At 43.6% G+C, this 17,309-nt stretch overlaps 1 protein-coding gene across 1 annotated transcript in view; it reads right to left on the bottom strand.

The window, feature by feature from the left end:
- LOC106562727 (ADAMTS-like protein 5) overlaps positions 1-17,102 on the bottom strand; it is a 58,733-nt gene extending 41,631 nt beyond the window's left edge. The window contains 1 exon segment of the mRNA XM_045689423.1: positions 15,733-17,102. Coding sequence (XP_045545379.1) covers positions 15,733-15,752 — 20 coding nt within the window. The 5' untranslated portion in view covers positions 15,753-17,102.
- Between the last annotated feature and the right edge of the window lie 207 nt (positions 17,103-17,309).

Raw genomic sequence — 17,309 nt, 5'->3', positions numbered from 1 at the left:
AGCAGTGCATCACTGCATCTGTAGTGTTAGTGTGCAGGCATTTGGGTTTATTTAAGCAGACCTTTTCACCAAGCATCTACATATAATGGATGTAACCCGTCGTCACAACATTACTGTTCTTTCTTATATATGTATATATTTTTAAAGGTATTTTACTGAAGAGAGAGAGGGAGGATGACAGTAGGGAAAGATAGAAAAAAGGTTGTGTGAAAGGTCAGTAGGCCGGAATCCAACCCATCCTGACACCGTAGATCTGTATGCCGAGGCTGTGGCAGTGCCACTAGTCCAGCCAGGCCACCATTGCCATTATTTAATTACATTTGCTAATCTCACACATAGGCTGAAACTGTTCCACCCACCTGTCTGGCACGAGTACAAAGAGAGAAGAGAGTTCAGAACCCTCATTAAAAAAGGACCAAAAACCCGGCATCCCCACCCACCACCCTACATTTCTCCCCATATTTTGGTTCAGCTGTAATATGGTTGACCTCACACAGCCTTGTTTTAATTCACTCCAGAAAACACAGCTCTCGCTCTCTGGTCATTTTTATGCTGTTATCTTGAAGTGAGATTACTGCCATAACTGTGCACTGATTACTAGAGTGTATTGCAGGTTAGAATGTGCCCTTTGGCCCTCTAACGCAGTGTGCACCATGTCACAGGGACAGAGACGACATGGCTGCTATGGGGGCCACCTGCCTCTGGCTCCCAGTGGTCCCAACTTTGTGTAAGATGGATTCACACTAAAAATATATTTTTATTTACATTGTTGGACATGAAATTGTGAGAGACTCCAGTCACCAAAGTCAGACTGTTTTCTCTGCTACCGCACGGCAAGCGGAAACAGAGCGGCAAGTCTAGGACCAAAAGGCTCCTTATTAACAGCTTCTACCCCCAAGCTATAAGACTACTGAACAATTAATCAAATGGCCACTGGACTATTTACATTGACCCCCCCCCCCCCATTTGTTTTGTACACTGCTGCTACTCGCTGTTTGTTATCTATGCATAGTCCCTTCACCCCTACCTACATGTACAATTTACTTACCTGTACCCCTGCACACTGACTTGGTACCAGTACATAGCCTCGTTATTGTGTTACTTTGTATTCTTTTTTACTTTAGTTTATTTGGTAATATTTTCTTAACTCTTCTTGAACTGCACTGTTGGTTAAGGGCTTGTAAGTAAGCATTTCACAGTAAGGTCTACACTTGTTGTATTTGGCGCATGTGACAAATAAAGTTTGATTTGAAAGACTAAAAACACCAGGATATCAACTCCAAGTGAATTTAATTTAGAAAGTATTCCCACGCATAATATAAAGACACGTGATCGTATACAAATGTAAGCAAGGTTTGAAATTATGTTTTCGTCAAAATATTATATCTGTTTGGCAAATTATTTGCAATTACTGTATGTTCTGGCCCCCCGACCATCTGCTGAAGAAAATAAATTGTCCGGCAGCGGAATCAATACTTAACAAAAATATAAAACCTAACATGCAACAATTTCAAAGATTTTACTGAGTTATAGTTCATATAAGGAAATCAGTCAATTTAAATAAATTCATTAGGCCCTAATCTATGGATTTCATACAACTTCGCAGGGGATAGGCCCGCCCAATGGGGAGCCAGACCCAGCCAATCAGAATGAGTTTTTTCCCCACAAGAGAATTTTTACAGACAGAAATACTCCTCAGCACCGTGGTTACACGTGGTCTGCAATTGTGAAGCCGGTTGGACGTACTGCCAAATTATCAAAAAATATATGTTGGAGGCAGCTTATGGTAGAGAAATTAACATTCAATTCTCTGGCAACAGCTCTGGTGGACATTCCTGCAGTCAGCGTGCCAATTGCACACTCCCTCAAAACATCTGTGGCATTGTGTTGCGAGACAAAACTGAACATTTTAAAGTGACCTGTTGGGGCTAGGGGGCAGTATTTGCACGGCCGGATAAAAAAAACGTACCCAATTTAAACTGGTTACTACTCTTGCCCAGAAACGAGAATATGCATATAATTAGTAGATTTGGATAGAAAACACTCTAAAGTTGCTAAAACTGTTTGAATGGTGTCTGTGAGTATAACAGAACTCATATGGCAGGCCAAAACCTGAGAAGATTCCATACAGGAAGTGCCCTATCTGACAATTTGTTGTCCTTCAGTTGCATCTCTATCAAAAATACAGCATCTCTGCTGTAATGTGACATTTTCTAAGGCTTCCATTGGCTCTCAGAAGGCGCCAGAAAGTGTAATGGGGTGTCTGCTGTCTCTGGGCGAAGAACAGCAGGAGAATTTGTGAGTGGTCAGCCTGGGGACAGTGACACTGGAGATGCGCGTTCATGAGAATTCTCAAGAATTCTTTTTTCTTTCAGCCTTTGAATGAATACAAGTCGCCCGGTTGGAATATTATCGCTATTTTTTGAGAAAAATAGCATAAAAATGTATTTTAAACAGCGTTTGACATGCTTCGAAGTACAGTAATGGAATATTTAGAATTTTTTTGTCACGAAATGCGCTCGCGCGTCACCCTTCGGATAGTGACCTGAACGCACGAACAAAACGGAGGTATTTGGATATAACTATGGATTATTTGGAACCAAAGCAACATTTGTTGTTGAAGTAGAAGTCCTGGGAGTGCATTCTGACGAAGAACAGCTGGTTTTTGATATAAATATGAACTTGATTGAACAAAACATGCATGTATTGTATAACATAATGTCCTAGGAGTGTCATCTGATGAAGATCAAAGGTTAGTGCTGCATTTAGCTGTGGTTTTGGTTTTTGTGACATATATGCTTGCTTTGAAAATGGCTGTGTGATTATTTTTGGCAGGGTACTCTCCTGACATAATCTAATGTTTTGCTTTCGCTGTAAAGCCTTTTTGAAATCGGACAATGTGGTTAGATTAACGAGAGTCTTGTCTTTAAAATGGTGTAAAATAGTCATATGTTTGAGAAATTGAAGTTATAGCATTTTTGAGGTATTTGTATTTCGCGCCACGCGATTCCACTGGCTGTTGACTAGGTGGAACACAAGCGTCCCACCTCGCCCAGGGAGGTTAAAGTGGCCTCCCCAGCACAGCGTGCACCTGTGTAATGATCATTCTGTTCAATCAGCAAACATTTTAAGAGAAAAAAAGCTTTTTGTGCGTATGGAACATTTCTGGGAATGTTTTTTTCAGTGCATGAAACATGGGACCAACACTTTACATGTTGCGTTTATATTTCTGTTCAGTGTAGTTGAACAACACATCTTCAGGGACCCCAGGACTGGACATTTTTGTTCCAGCCCAGAACGAACACACCTGATTCAACTAATCAAGGCAAGGGCCTAGTGATTAGATTCCCTAGTTGAATCAGATGTGTTATTGCTGGTCTAGAACTAAAATGCGCAGGGCATGGGTTCCTAAACTAACGGGTTTCTGTAAAACACTGGTCAGGCCTGGTGGTTCCTAAGGCCGGGATTAAATCTGAAACCTCCCTATATGACACTTGACATTTAAAGGGAATTTCCAATTGAGCTGATATCTGCTGTGTTTACCATTAATTTGATCTCCGCCAACACGTTAACATTGCCGCGTTGCCTACAAGCGCAATTAAATTGAATACTGGCCTAAACTATTTTGTGCTATGACCCAACTATACTCTTGAATGTATGCAGCTGTGCCGGAGCTACCAAAAGGTTTCTATTGGAACGGGGTGCTTTTCTGGGTAAACATAACAATAAAACTGGGTAAAGAAAACAAAAATTACAGCTACACCCTATGACTGCAACAATGATATATTCAGTTAATTTTGCATCAGCTTTTTAAGTTGTTTTTTTTACAAAAGAGCACCATGAAATTAACTGAATACGTCAGAGTCATCTGCAGCTTTTGAATGATCCACCAAGTGAACAAAAGACAGTGTTTCTAGCCAGTCCCCCATGACCACAGGGACTTAGATGTGACCCACTATTTGGTGAACACTGGTTTAAAAAGAGATTCTGGTACTTTTTGCAGTTTTCAGCTAGTAGTTCTGAAAGTAGCACTCACGAGCCAAAAGTGGTTCCCGAAAATTGCGTACTAAGTCACATATGTACAGATATGTGCACCACATCATTGCGCTCTCTTATGCTTTGCTATGTGTACATCTTGCTAGCTGTCACTCAAATGGCAAATGGGCTAAAGCTCATTGGCTGGAACTTGAATTGCTAGGAGGCTGGCCCACATGGGGGAAAATGTAGGGTAAATAGTGCCACAGCTTTCAGCAAACAGTCACTTTCAAACTAGGGGTTTCGCAGCTAATTGAGTTAAGACAGTAATTCTGCTAATATATTATGCATGTATGAACTACACAGACACATCCAGCGCAGACCGGGAGGTTTAAAAAATAGACTTACTAGTGGCCAGTGTTCCAGAGCTTGCCTTTAAGGCCTGGAGGACGCATATAGATTAGGTACTTCAGTAAATAGAGTTGAAAAGACTAAAAAACATGACCTTTGAACCCCAAATCTGAACAGACTATTAATGGGCGGGAACAATGAGACACTCACGGTCAGGCAAGGATCCTGGTCAGGGATTACTCCAATCAATGAGGCAACAATTCATCATTGCACGAGTATGAAACACTGAAATGGTCGATCCATGGGTATACATCAATCCAAAATGAATGACAAAAATGAGCACCATATAATGAATTTGTTTCAGTTGAGGCAGGAAACTGGATCAACACAACTGATGGCGTGGGACATGGCTTTTGACAAACTTTGACTTTGTGTAATGCCCCTTTAAGCAACATAAGGAGTTTAAGACCGTCACTTTGAAAAGCAGTGCTGAAAATTGACCACATGCATTATGTTTAATGTGATGCTATTCTAAGGACAGAGGTTGCTGTTTAAATTAATCCCACACCTTGGTTGTGTCTTGGGGTCTCTGACCATTGCTCCTAGAACTCAAAGATTCTCCTCTGTTCCTCTACTGCCTGACTGGCTGCACCAGCGTTCTGCTTCTCAGGACGAACAGACGAAATCTCTTGACATTGTCATACCTCTTGGATTATGAGCTTATCTTTTTTACTGAGACAGACCATCCGTCTGATCCGGTCTGGCTGGCCATCTACGGTCATGCTCTTCCTCAGCCAGCTCCAACATTAGGAACTACTGACATGGTGAATAACACCTGGGTCGTGTTCAGTAGGGCAAGCAACTGAACATTTTATAAAATGTTTTGCAATGCCAAATGAAAATGTGCATTTCTTTGTGAAGTCCAGGTAGCCCCTGCCTGTTTCGGTCTGTTTTGTTCCGTTTGGTGCCTAATGAACATGACCTGATCTCCTGACCTGATCTCCTTTTAGGTCACTGCCAAACACATTAGAACACCTCCATTTTTCCACCAATACTTCCTCCACTGAGAATTGAAAATACACACATTTTTATACACTTGGTTTTCACTGTGGAATTAGTCTGGTCAAATCAAATTTTATTTGTCACATACACATGGTTATCAGATGTTAATGCGAGTGTAGCGAAATGCTTGTGCTTCTAGTTCCGACCATGCAGTAATATCTAACAAGTAATCTACCAATTCCACAACAACTACCTTGTACACACAAGTGTAAAGGAATGAATACGAATATGTACATAATAATATATGGATGAGTGATGGCCGTGCAGCATCAGCAAGATGCAGTAGATAGTAGAGTACAGTATATACATATGAGATGAGTAATGTAGGGTAAACATTATATAAATGGCATTGTTTAAAGTGACTAGTGATACAATTATTACATCCAATGTTTTACTATTAAAGTGGCTAGAGACATTGGAGAGTCCCAGGTCTGTTTGTGCTGTATAGCTAACTCCTAATGTTGTAGGATCTTAATTTTAACCAGTCTGCTACAGCAGGAAAATAATCCTGCAGCAACAGGAAATGTGAATTATAATTAATGGCCATTTTTGTAGGGGCTGATACATTTTTCATCATGTAAAATCAAGTCTGACATTTCATAGAGGAAATGATGAAACATCAGTAGTCTTTTTAAGCCTCAAATACACAAGTTTTACATTTCCTTGCAGGAAAGTTCTCCTGCGACAGATTGGTAAAATGAAGATCCTACATCTGTGTGGTCATTCATGCCAAATCATACGATGATAGAAGTTGAGAGACAGCACAAACAGATCTGGGACCAGAGTACAGTGGAATACCAGCCAACACATAAACATGCGATTGGGGGGAGAAAGTGCAAGGTGATATTAATATTAGACAAACACAACTGAACTATCATAGTCATAGCATTCTTGACGTGACTATTGACCTGTAAAGTCTTATCTGACAGTGTACTTTGCGACACTCCAATGTCACTCAATGAGGATCCAGCCACATTATTTTAATCATTACTATATCCCAACCGCACGCAAGGTATACCGTAATTTCCGGACTATTGAGCGCACCTGAATATAAGCCGCACCCACTGAATTAAAAAAAAATATATTATTTTGAACATAAATAAGACCGGTACATTGAAACAAATGAACTTTACACAGGCTTTAACGAAACACAGCTTGTAACAAAAAATACAAAATTAGCAGTAAGCTTTAGTTGTCTTTTTGCACTGAGTCAATTCCTCACGCTGCTGTTTCCAACGTCTTATGACTCATTAAGACCAAGCTCCCGTGCAGCAGCTCTATTTCCTTTTCCAACAGCCAGATCAATCGCCTTCAACTTGAAAGCTGCATCATATGCATTTCTCTGTGTCTTTGCCATGATGAGGGTGACAAAATGACTACCGTAATCAAAATGATGGGAAGTTTGAGAGCGCTCGATTTAATCTAAACAGTAAACAAAAAAGTTGTTTGACCTTAACCCGTTCGGCAATTTCATTGGTCTAATGAAAGCTTCATGCCGCCAAAAAACTGAGCACGTCACAGAATGTGTTTTTTTTTAGAAAAAAAAATTGAAAAGGGGAAAAATCCATATATTAGCCGCGTCATTGTTTAAGCCGCGAGGATCAAAGCGTGGGAAAAAAGTTGCGGTTTATAGTCCGGAAATTACGGTAGTTGTGCTGACCCAAACTGACAGTCCACTGTGCTGGCTCAGATACCGTATGTTCTTTTCACATTGTTGTTATTTCCAGCGAGGTTTCACTTCCAGCAACTATGGTGGGTACATAACCAGGCCAGCACAGTACAGCTCGGCATGGCTCTGCTTAGTGTGAACAGTTCAAAACAGAAGAGGCTATATCACAGTGTGACCGACCAGAGATCTAAGGCTACAGCCACACAGACTCATGAACAACGATGAAACTGTCAAAAGTGCAACACAAGTCAAATATTTTCGGAGGAGTTTAATCAGCCAAAAGACAGAAAGTTTGTGCGTTTTTTTGTTAGACAATCATCCAGTTTCATTGATCCGGCACGGGATGACTCCCATTGAAAGAACATTTGATTCATCTGAAATTCTGACACAAAATCCCAGTGTGCCGATGGCTTTATCCGGGTCTCCTGCGCGGAGCCCCTGAGCTTGGAGAGCAGACCCACGTCTTCAGGTTTCAAACACGCGAACGTTGATCCGAACCTTCTTTACACCATAAAGGATCAGACCTGCTTATCCATGACCTTCATTAAACTATCGATTACACACTGCCTCATGCATAAACATACATGCCCATTGCCAAGCGATCGAAATTCCACCCCCGGGGGAAGAGATCTCTTGAGTGACGACATCGACATTCTTAAGCTGTCGCTTTAATTAGGGAACTCATTCCGGAGGGATGTGAGCAGCGTGCCATAGTACATTGAGCTGTCTCGCTCCCATACATACATTCCTCAAGAGACGGATCTGAGAGAAAGACTCTGTTATCCCTCTCATGTCCCGAACATTCAACCTAATCTCACATTAGCCAATTTGACAGACTACAGACCAGTACATGAAACATCACAGGTTGATCCTGAGGAAGCTCATGTCGTCCATTAAGTCGAGAAGACTCGCTATTTTATTTGTGCTTCTAATATAAAAACTGCATTTGATTAGTCAAAAAGTGCTTCATTAGCAGGTCTAAAATCCCAAAGCCCACCCAGATGTTCTGATTCTCATTTCCCCCCAGGAATATATTGTGAATGACATACAATATCTAGGAACTGTAGATGATACTTCAACTCTTCAGGAAAATAAAACACCTCATCTCCTATTAGGGATTGAGTATTGAGGCACAATCCAGTCCCCTTATTCCAACAGCCATGAGACTCCCCTTATTCTAGTGGGGTGGTTCTGTAGAACAGCCATGATAAGACTGCCCTTATTCTAGTGGGGCGGTTCTGTAGAACAGCCATGATAAGACTGCCCTTATTCTAGTGGGGCGGTTCAGTAGAACAGCCATGATAAGACTGCCCTTATTCTAGTGGGGCGGTTCTGTAGAACAGCCATGATAAGACTGCCCTTATTCTAGTGGGGCGGTTCTGTAGAACAGCCATGATAAGACTGCCCTTATTCTAGTGGGGCGGTTCTGTAGAACAGCCATGATAAGACTGCCCTTATTCTAGTGGGGCGGTTCTGTAGAACAGCCATGATAAGACTGCCCTTATTCTAGTGGGGCGGTTCTGTAGAACAGCCATGATAATACTGCCCTTATTCTAGTGGGGCGGTTCTGTAGAACAGCCATGATAAGACTGCCCTTATTCTAGTGGGGCGGTTCTGTAGAACAGCCATGATAAGACTGCCCTTATTCTAGTGGGGCGGTTCTGTAGAACAGCCATGATAAGACTGCCCTTATTCTAGTGGGGCGGTTCTGTAGAACAGCCATGATAAGACTGCCCTTATTCTAGTGGGGCGGTTCTGTAGAACAGCCATGATAAGACTGCCCTTATTCTAGTGGGGCGGTTCTGTAGAACAGCCATGATAAGACTGCCCTTATTCTAGTGGGGCGGTTCTGTAGAACAGCCATGATAAGACTGCCCTTATTCTAGTGGGGCGGTTCTGTAGAACAGCCATGATAAGACTGCCCTTATTCTAGTGGGGCGGTTTTGTAGAACAGCCATGATAAGACTTCGCTTATTCTAGTTGGGCGGTTCTGTAGAACAGCCATGATAAGACTGCCCTTATTCTAGTGGGGCGGTTCTGTAGAACAGCCATGATAAGACTGCCCTTATTCTAGTGGGGCGGTTCTGTAGAACAGCCATGATAAGACTGCCCTTATTCTAGTGGGGCGGTTCTGTAGAACAGCCATGATAAGACTTCCCTTATTCTAGTTGGGCGGTTCTGTAGAACAGCCATGATAAGACTGCCCTTATTCTAGTGGGGCGGTTCTGTAGAACAGCCATGATAAGACTGCCCTTATTCTAGTGGGGCGGTTCTGTAGAACAGCCATGATAAGACTGCCCTTATTCTAGTGGGGCGGTTCTGTAGAACAGCCATGATAAGATAAGTTAATATAATAAGATAATATAAGTTAAGATAATTAAGATAATATAAGTTCCGGAACTCCAATTTGAGCAGCAGCAGCTGAAAAATGAGCTCCTACAAATATTGAAATTTACATGGTTTTTAGAGTGAAGTACATCGGAAAAAAGCAAAAGAAAACTGCAAGACGGAATAGGAGAAAAAACAAGCAACAAACAAAGAAGATAGGCTTTTGAAAAATAACTATTTTTCATAAAATTGTAGTTATCTTAGCAAGCTGAATTGTTTACCAGTTGCTAAGCAGTTGCTAGGGACTCTTTTGGAAGAAGCTAGCTAGCTAACGAAGAACAACAAAGAATATCTAGTTAACAGAAGAAAAGAAAGTGAAAATCAGGACAGAAGAAAAAGGATATCAAAGTGAAACAGTTCTCTAAAGACACAGGAGACAATAATACAAGAAACAACACTTCTGTAGCTTGTCAACTATGTGTCTGTCTATCCCTGTTCTCTCCTCTCTGCACAGGCCATACAAACGCTTCACACCGCGTGGCCGCTGCCACTCTAACCTGGTGGTCCCAGCGCGCACGACCCACGTGGAGTTCCAGGTCTCCAGCAGCCTCTGGAACTGCCGGTCTGCAGCCAACAAGGCTGAGTTCATCTCAGCCTATGCTACCCTCCAGTCCCTAGACTTCCTGGCGCTGACGGAAACATGGATTACCACAGATAACACTGCTACTCCTACTGCTCTCTCTTCGTCTGCCCACGTTTTCTCGCATACCCCTAGAGCATCGAGCCAGCGAGGTGGTGGCACTGGAATCCTCATCTCTCCCAAGTGGACATTCTCTCTTTCTCCCCTGACCCATCTGTCTATCTCCTCATTTGAATTCCATGCTGTCACAGTTACCAGCCCTTTCAAGCTTAACATCCTTATCATTTATCGCCCTCCAGGTTCCCTTGGAGAGTTCATCAATGAGCTTGACGCCTTGATAAGTTCCTTTCCTGAGGATGGCTCACCTCTCACAGTTCTGGGTGACTTTAACCTCCCCACGTCTACCTTTGACTCATTCCTCTCTGCCTCCTTCTTTCCACTCCTCTCCTCTTTTGACCTCACCCTCTCACCTTCCCCCCCTACTCACAAGGCAGGCAATACGCTTGACCTCATCTTTACTAGATGCTGTTCTTCCACTAATCTCATTGCAACTCCCCTCCAAATCTCCGACCACTACCTTGTATCCTTTTCCCTCTTGCTCTCATCCAACACTTCTCACTCTGCCCCTACTCGGATGGTATTGCGCCGTCCCAACCTTCGCTCTCTCTCTCCCGCTACTCTCTCCTCTTCCATCCTATCATCTCTTCCCTCTGCTCAAACCTTCTCCAACCTATCTCCTGATTCTGCCTCCTCAACCCTCCTCTCCTCCCTTTCTGCATCCTTTGATTTTCTCTGTCCCCTATCCTCCAGGCCGGCTCGGTCCTCCCCTCCTGCTCCGTGGCTCGACGACTCACTACGAGCTCACAGAACAAGGCTCCGGGCAGCCGAGCGGAAATGGAGGAAAACTCGCCTCCCCTGCGGACCTGGCATCCTTTCACTCACTCCTCTCTACATTCTCCTCTTCTGTCTCTGCTGCTAAAGCCACTTTCTACCACTCTAAATTCCAAGCATCTGCCTCTAACCCTAGGAAGCTCTTTGCTACCTTCTCCTCCCTCCTGAATCCTCCTTCCCCTCCCCCCCTCCTCCCTCTCTGCGGATGACTTCGTCAACCATTTTGAAAAGAAGGTTGACGATATCCGATCCTCGTTTGCTAAGTCAAACGACACCGCTGGTCCTGCTCACACTGCCCTACCCTGTGCTTTGACCTCTTTCTCCCCTCTCTCTCCAGATGAAATCTCGCGTCTTGTGACGGCCGGCCGCCCAACAACCTGCCCACTTGACCCTATCCCCTCCTCTCTTCTCCAGACCATTTCCGGAGACCTTCTCCCCTTCCTCACCTCGCTCATCAACTCATCCTTGACCGCTGGCTACGTCCCTTCCGTCTTCAAGAGAGCGAGAGTTGCACCCCTTCTGAAAAAACCTACACTCGATCCCTCCGATGTCAACAACTACAGACCAGTATCCCTTCTTTCTTTTCTCTCCAAAACTCTTGAACGTGCCGTCCTTGGCCAGCTCTCCTGCTATCTCTCTCAGAATGACCTTCTTGATCCTAATCAGTCAGGTTTCAAGACTGGGCATTCAACTGAGACTCTTCTCTGTGTCACGGAGGCTCTCCGCACTGCTAAAGCTAACTCTCTCTCCTCTGCTCTCATCCTTCTAGACCTATCTGCTGCCTTTGATACTGTGAACCATCAGATCCTCCTCTCCACCCTCTCCGAGTTGGGCATCTCCGGCGCGGCCCACGCTTGGATTGTGTCCTACCTGACAGGTCGCTCCTACCAGGTGGCGTGGCGAGAATCTGTCTCCGCACCATGCGCTCTCACCACTGGTGTCCCCCAGGGCTCTGTTCTAGGCCCTCTCCTATTCTCGCTATACACCAAGTCACTTGGCTCTGTCATATCCTCACATGGTCTCTCCTATCATTGCTATGCAGACGACACACAATTAATCTTCTCCTTTCCCCCTTCTGATAACCAGGCTGTGAATCGCATCTCTGCATGTCTGTCAGACATATCAGTGTGGATGACGGATCACCAGCTCAAGCTGAACCTCGGCAAGACGGAGCTGCTCTTCCTCCCGGGGAAGGACTGCCCGTTCCATGATCTCGCCATCACGGTTGACAACTCCCTTGTGTCCTCCTCCCAGAGTGCTAAGAACCTTGGCGTGATCCTGGACAACACCCTGTCGTTCTCCACTAACATCAAGGCGGTGACCCGATCCTGTAGGTTCATGCTCTACAACATTCACAGAGTACGACCCTGCCTCACACAGGAAGCGGCGCAGGTCCTAATCCAGGCACTTGTCATCTCCCGTCTGGATTACTGCAACTCGCTGTTGGCTGGGCTCCCTGCCTGTGCCATTAAACCCCTACAACTCATCCAGAACGCCGCAGCCCGTCTGGTGTTCAACCTTCCCAAGTTCTCTCACGTCACCCCGCTCCTCCGCTCTCTCCACTGGCTTCCAGTTAAAGCTCGCATCCGCTACAAGACCATGGTGATTGCCTACGGAGCTGTGAAGGGAACGGCACCTCCATACCTTCAGGCTCTGATCAGGCCCTACACCCAAACAAGGGCACTGCGTTCATCCACCACTGGCCTGCTGGCCCCCCTACCTCTGAGGAAGCACAGTTCCCGCTCAGCCCAGTCAAAACTGTTCGCTGCTCTGGCACCTCAATGGTGGAACAAGCTCCCTCACGACGCCAGGACAGCGGAGTCAATCACCACCTTCCGGAGACACCTGAAACCCCACCTCTTTAAGGAATACCTAGGATAGGATAAAGTAATCCTTCTAACCCCCCCCCCCCCCTTAAAAGATTTAGATGCACTATTGTAAAGTGGTTGTTCCACTGGATATCATAAGGTGAATGCACCATTTTGTAAGTCGCTCTGGATAAGAGCGTCTGCTAAATGACTTAAATGTAAATGTAAATAAGACTGCCCTTATTCTAGTGGGGCGGTTCTGTAGAACAGCCATGATGGGATACGTATGAAGCTGGATATTTATAGCCTCTGACATTTGGAGATAAAGGAAATGGAGACGGATGAGAGGAATGCACAGCCAGGGGCTTCTATACAAGCCACGCTGCTGCAGTCTCTCATGGATGGGGGTTACCTCAGACTAGTAAGGCTACTTCACTCCACTCTTGATAAGTATGCCAATTTGTATCTGCATCATATTCTGATAGGGACTGTTACACACACCCACACACACAGCAAACAAAAGTACGTACACACAGAATATGTGTTTGTCAGGGTGTTCAAGACCAAACTTTCCCATGTTTACCATAACAATGTGTACAGTCACTAGACCTAATAATAGCATTTTTGAAGTGTTAGCCAACTGCCATTCAAGGACAGCATGTACAGTGGGCTGTACATCACAGGTAATCCTACAGTTGTTTATCGTTGAAAAGATCATGTGTTCTCGAAATAATCTTAATATACTCATATACAAATCACACAGCACCTTCATAGTTAAATTGGATAAATCAGATATGGATGCTTTAATACCCTAACGCCATTATATATATATATATATATATATATATATATATATAGTAGGCTACACAGTCACACAGGAGACAAACTGCCACTGGAATTTATCACCGACCATCCCTTGGTGTAGACCAGGTATTCCCAAACTGGGGTACGCGCAATGCCGTCATGTGTTCGCCAAATAAAAATGTTATTCACATTTTCAAACAGTCCATTTATATTTTCCATCTGGGCTATACGTTTGGGTGAGGTTTTTTTCTCACCCGAGTAGCCTCGTTTCACTGCAAAAATAAAATGAAACCATCTAGTGTTCAGCAAAATAACAACAATGTCAAATACAGGTAGCCTAGTCAAATAATTAACATCCAATCACATTAACCGTTACGCTCTCGTGGGAATTCCACAATGTAGCCAAACGTAGCTGCTGCTCATGTTGGTGTCTGTACTGATGGCGCAAAAGCCATGACAGGGAGACATAGTGGAGTAGTAATGCGCGTGCAAGCATTTGCTCCCGATGCCACTTGGGTACACTGCAGCATCCACCAAGAGGCTCTTGCTGCCAAGGGAATGCCTGACAGCTTGAAAGACGTTTTGGACACTACAGTGAAAATGGTTAACTTTGTTAAAGCAAGGCCCCTGAACTCTCTTGTATTTTCTGCACTATGCAATGATATGGGCAGTGACCATGTAATGCTTTTACAACATACAGAAGTGCGCTGGTTATCAAGGGGCAAAGTATTGACACATTTTGGGGGAATTGAGAGACAAGCTTAAAGTTTCTACTGACCATAAGTTTCACTTGTCTGACAGGTTGCATGATGACGAGTTTCTCACACGACTGGCCTATCTGGGTGATGTTTTTTCTCGCCTAAATGATCTGAATCTAGGATTACAGGGACTCTCCACTATATTCAATGTGCGGGACAAAATTGAGGCTATGATTAAGAAGTTGGAGCTCTTCTCTGTCTGCATTAACAAGGACAACACACAGGTCATTCCATCGTTGTATGATTTTTTGTGTGCAAATGAACTCAAGCTTACGGACAATGTTAAATGTGATATAGTGAAGCAGCTGAGTGAGTTGGGTGAGCAATTACGCAGGTACTTTCCCGACACGAATGACACAAACAACTGGATTCGTTATCCCTTTCCTGCCCTGCCTCCAGTCCACTTACCGATATCTGAACAAGAGAGCCTCATAAAAACTGCAACAAGCGGTTCTGTGAAAATGATATTTAAATCAGAAGCCACTGCCAGATTTCTGGATTGGGCTGCGCTCAGAGTATCCTGCCTTGGCAAATCGCGTTGTTAAGACACTGATGCCCTTTGCAACCACGTACCTATGTGAGAGTGGATTCTCGGCCCGCACTAGCATGAAAACTAAATACAGGCACAGACTGTGTGTGGAAAATGATTTAAGACAGACTCTCTCCAATACAACCCAACAGTGCAGAGTTATGTGCATCCTTTAAAGCACACCCTTCTCATTAACCTGTGGTGAGTTATTCACAGATGAACAAATAAGGTTTTATATGTAAGATGGTTAAATAATGAGCAAAATTATTGATTATTTGTGCCCTGATCCTATAAGAGCTCTTTGTCACTTCCCACAAGCCGGGTTGTGACAAATTCACACTCATTCTTATGTTTAATAAATGTATCGTATAGTGTGTGTGTGTGTGTGTGTGTGGCAGGCTTACAATGATGGTAAAAAACAACATTTGAGAGAACGCAGACCCTGGTGCTAGAGGGGGTACGCAGCTGGAGGTTGAATGTTTGAAGGGGTATGGGACTATAAAAAGTTTGGGAACAACTGGTGTAGACCACACACACACACACACACACACACACACACACACACACACACACACACCCTCTCTCGGATTACAGTAATAATCGACTAGGTGAGAGCTTGACAAGTTACTAAATCAACTTAAAATCACTTGATATGGGCCACTAAATACTCCCCTTTCATTCACTATAACAATTAGGCTGTGTGGATTAACTTTAGAGGTATGTACAACGTCATATTTTGTTAATGTACAACGTCATAAACATATACTTCAGCATAAACATAGGCTACTTCAGCATATTGGCTACACTTGTACAGTCATAAACTTGTAGGCTATATCAAATTTTAAACTGCGTTTATAACCATACCCCTGCGTTTATAACCATACCCCTGCGTTTATAACCATACCCCTGCATCTTACCTGGTTAGTAATGTTGACATAGTAGGTCCTTGTCAAATGTGATCAGCTGTGTTGCATTCGATGTCAGGTGCAATTTTACGCTTGCATCATGATCCAAGCAGTTTCAGGACAGTCAATGGGTTTGTTGGGCATCCCGGAGTCAGTGGAGTCCAAGAGAACGTTCCCGAATTGAAATTCAAAATGAGTTGAAATCCATACTTTGAGAGATGTCTACCTGTACTTTGTTGAAATACCGTAACCAGAGAATTCACTTGTGATCTCTTTCATTCAAGCTTAGAACGTTTGGCTATCCAAAGAGTTCCAAATATATCCTTTGCAGTTCTATTCCATGTTCTTCCAGCGAAAGGCGCGACGAATCTCTTTCGGAAGAGGACGCAAAACTCATCTCTCTCGCCAAGTAGACATTCAGGTGCAATGTCACAGGACACACACTGCGCTCTGCGTTTGGCCGTGCCAGGATTAAATGACATTTGTATTATGTCCTATTCTCAGCGATAACTTTTCTGAGGAGAACATTGGAAAACACAATGGTTTATCATTGGAATGGTCCCAATAGCGCAGGTGATCGCACACTCCTGATTGCTAGATTAGTGTACAGAAAGCATAGGCTAAGCTACTGGCAAGAATAAGATTGCAATCTGACAAATTTGGTTTACATTTCAGGCAATTTAGCAATGGTAGGCTAATATAAGAACAGTAGGCATATGCTCTTAAAATGGCATGAATGTGCGATTAAGCCTAATGCTGTCAATTTTCACATGCGCACAAAATCAATATTGTTTTTCCCATTTAAGCAACTTTTTTGGAACGAGCTCTTACAAGTTGGTGGAGCATTACGAACAAATAGATATGCTAAGCAAATAAAATGTCATGAAGACTAGGCTACTCTTCTGTATTCTTCATGGGTCAACGTCTGTTCCACTTGCAGCCGGGAAAATAATATCCTTTTGATACGCCGTTACCAGCAACCAACAGGACAGGTAGGTAGCCCTGTCCCTCTCTCTCTGAATTGAAACAAGTTGTTTAGGGCCCAGTCCTTTTGTGAATATCCTACACACGCAAGCCTTTTCAGATAGAATAGAACGCTGTCAATAAATAATGTCAACCCCGCAAGCGACAACCACCCTTCAGTTATAGTTCTCCAATAGGGATCAGCTTGTCAAAAAATAAACTCGCCTAAAAGAAGAAGAAAAAAAGCTTCTCTCATATCTGAGTGTATCCAGTTATCGCTTCAGCATGCTGCCTACACCTGAGGCCCGCTCCCCTATGCTGCATTCCATTGAAAATGTAGTAAACACTCCCCTTTTCACTCAGCGCGTCCAATCGAGAGTGCTATCGCTCAGTAGCCCCACAAAAAAAAAAAAAAATAAGGAATCGAATGATCTGCTATTTTAGTCTGTGTGTCTGAAATGATTAGAGACTAGGGGACTGGGTTATGTACATATCTGTCAAAATAAAGGAAACACTTGAGTAAATGAGGGATACAAAGTATATTGAAAGCAGGTGCTTTCACACAGATGTGGTTCCTGAGTTAATTAAGCAATTAACGTCCCATCATGCTTAGGGTCATGTATAAA

Source organism: Salmo salar, chromosome ssa11 (genome assembly GCF_905237065.1).
Source record: "Salmo salar chromosome ssa11, Ssal_v3.1, whole genome shotgun sequence".
Taxonomy (NCBI): Eukaryota; Metazoa; Chordata; class Actinopteri; order Salmoniformes; family Salmonidae; genus Salmo; species Salmo salar.
The sequence above is the reverse complement of the archived record's forward strand: the minus strand, read 5'-3'. Positions and strand labels throughout refer to the sequence as shown.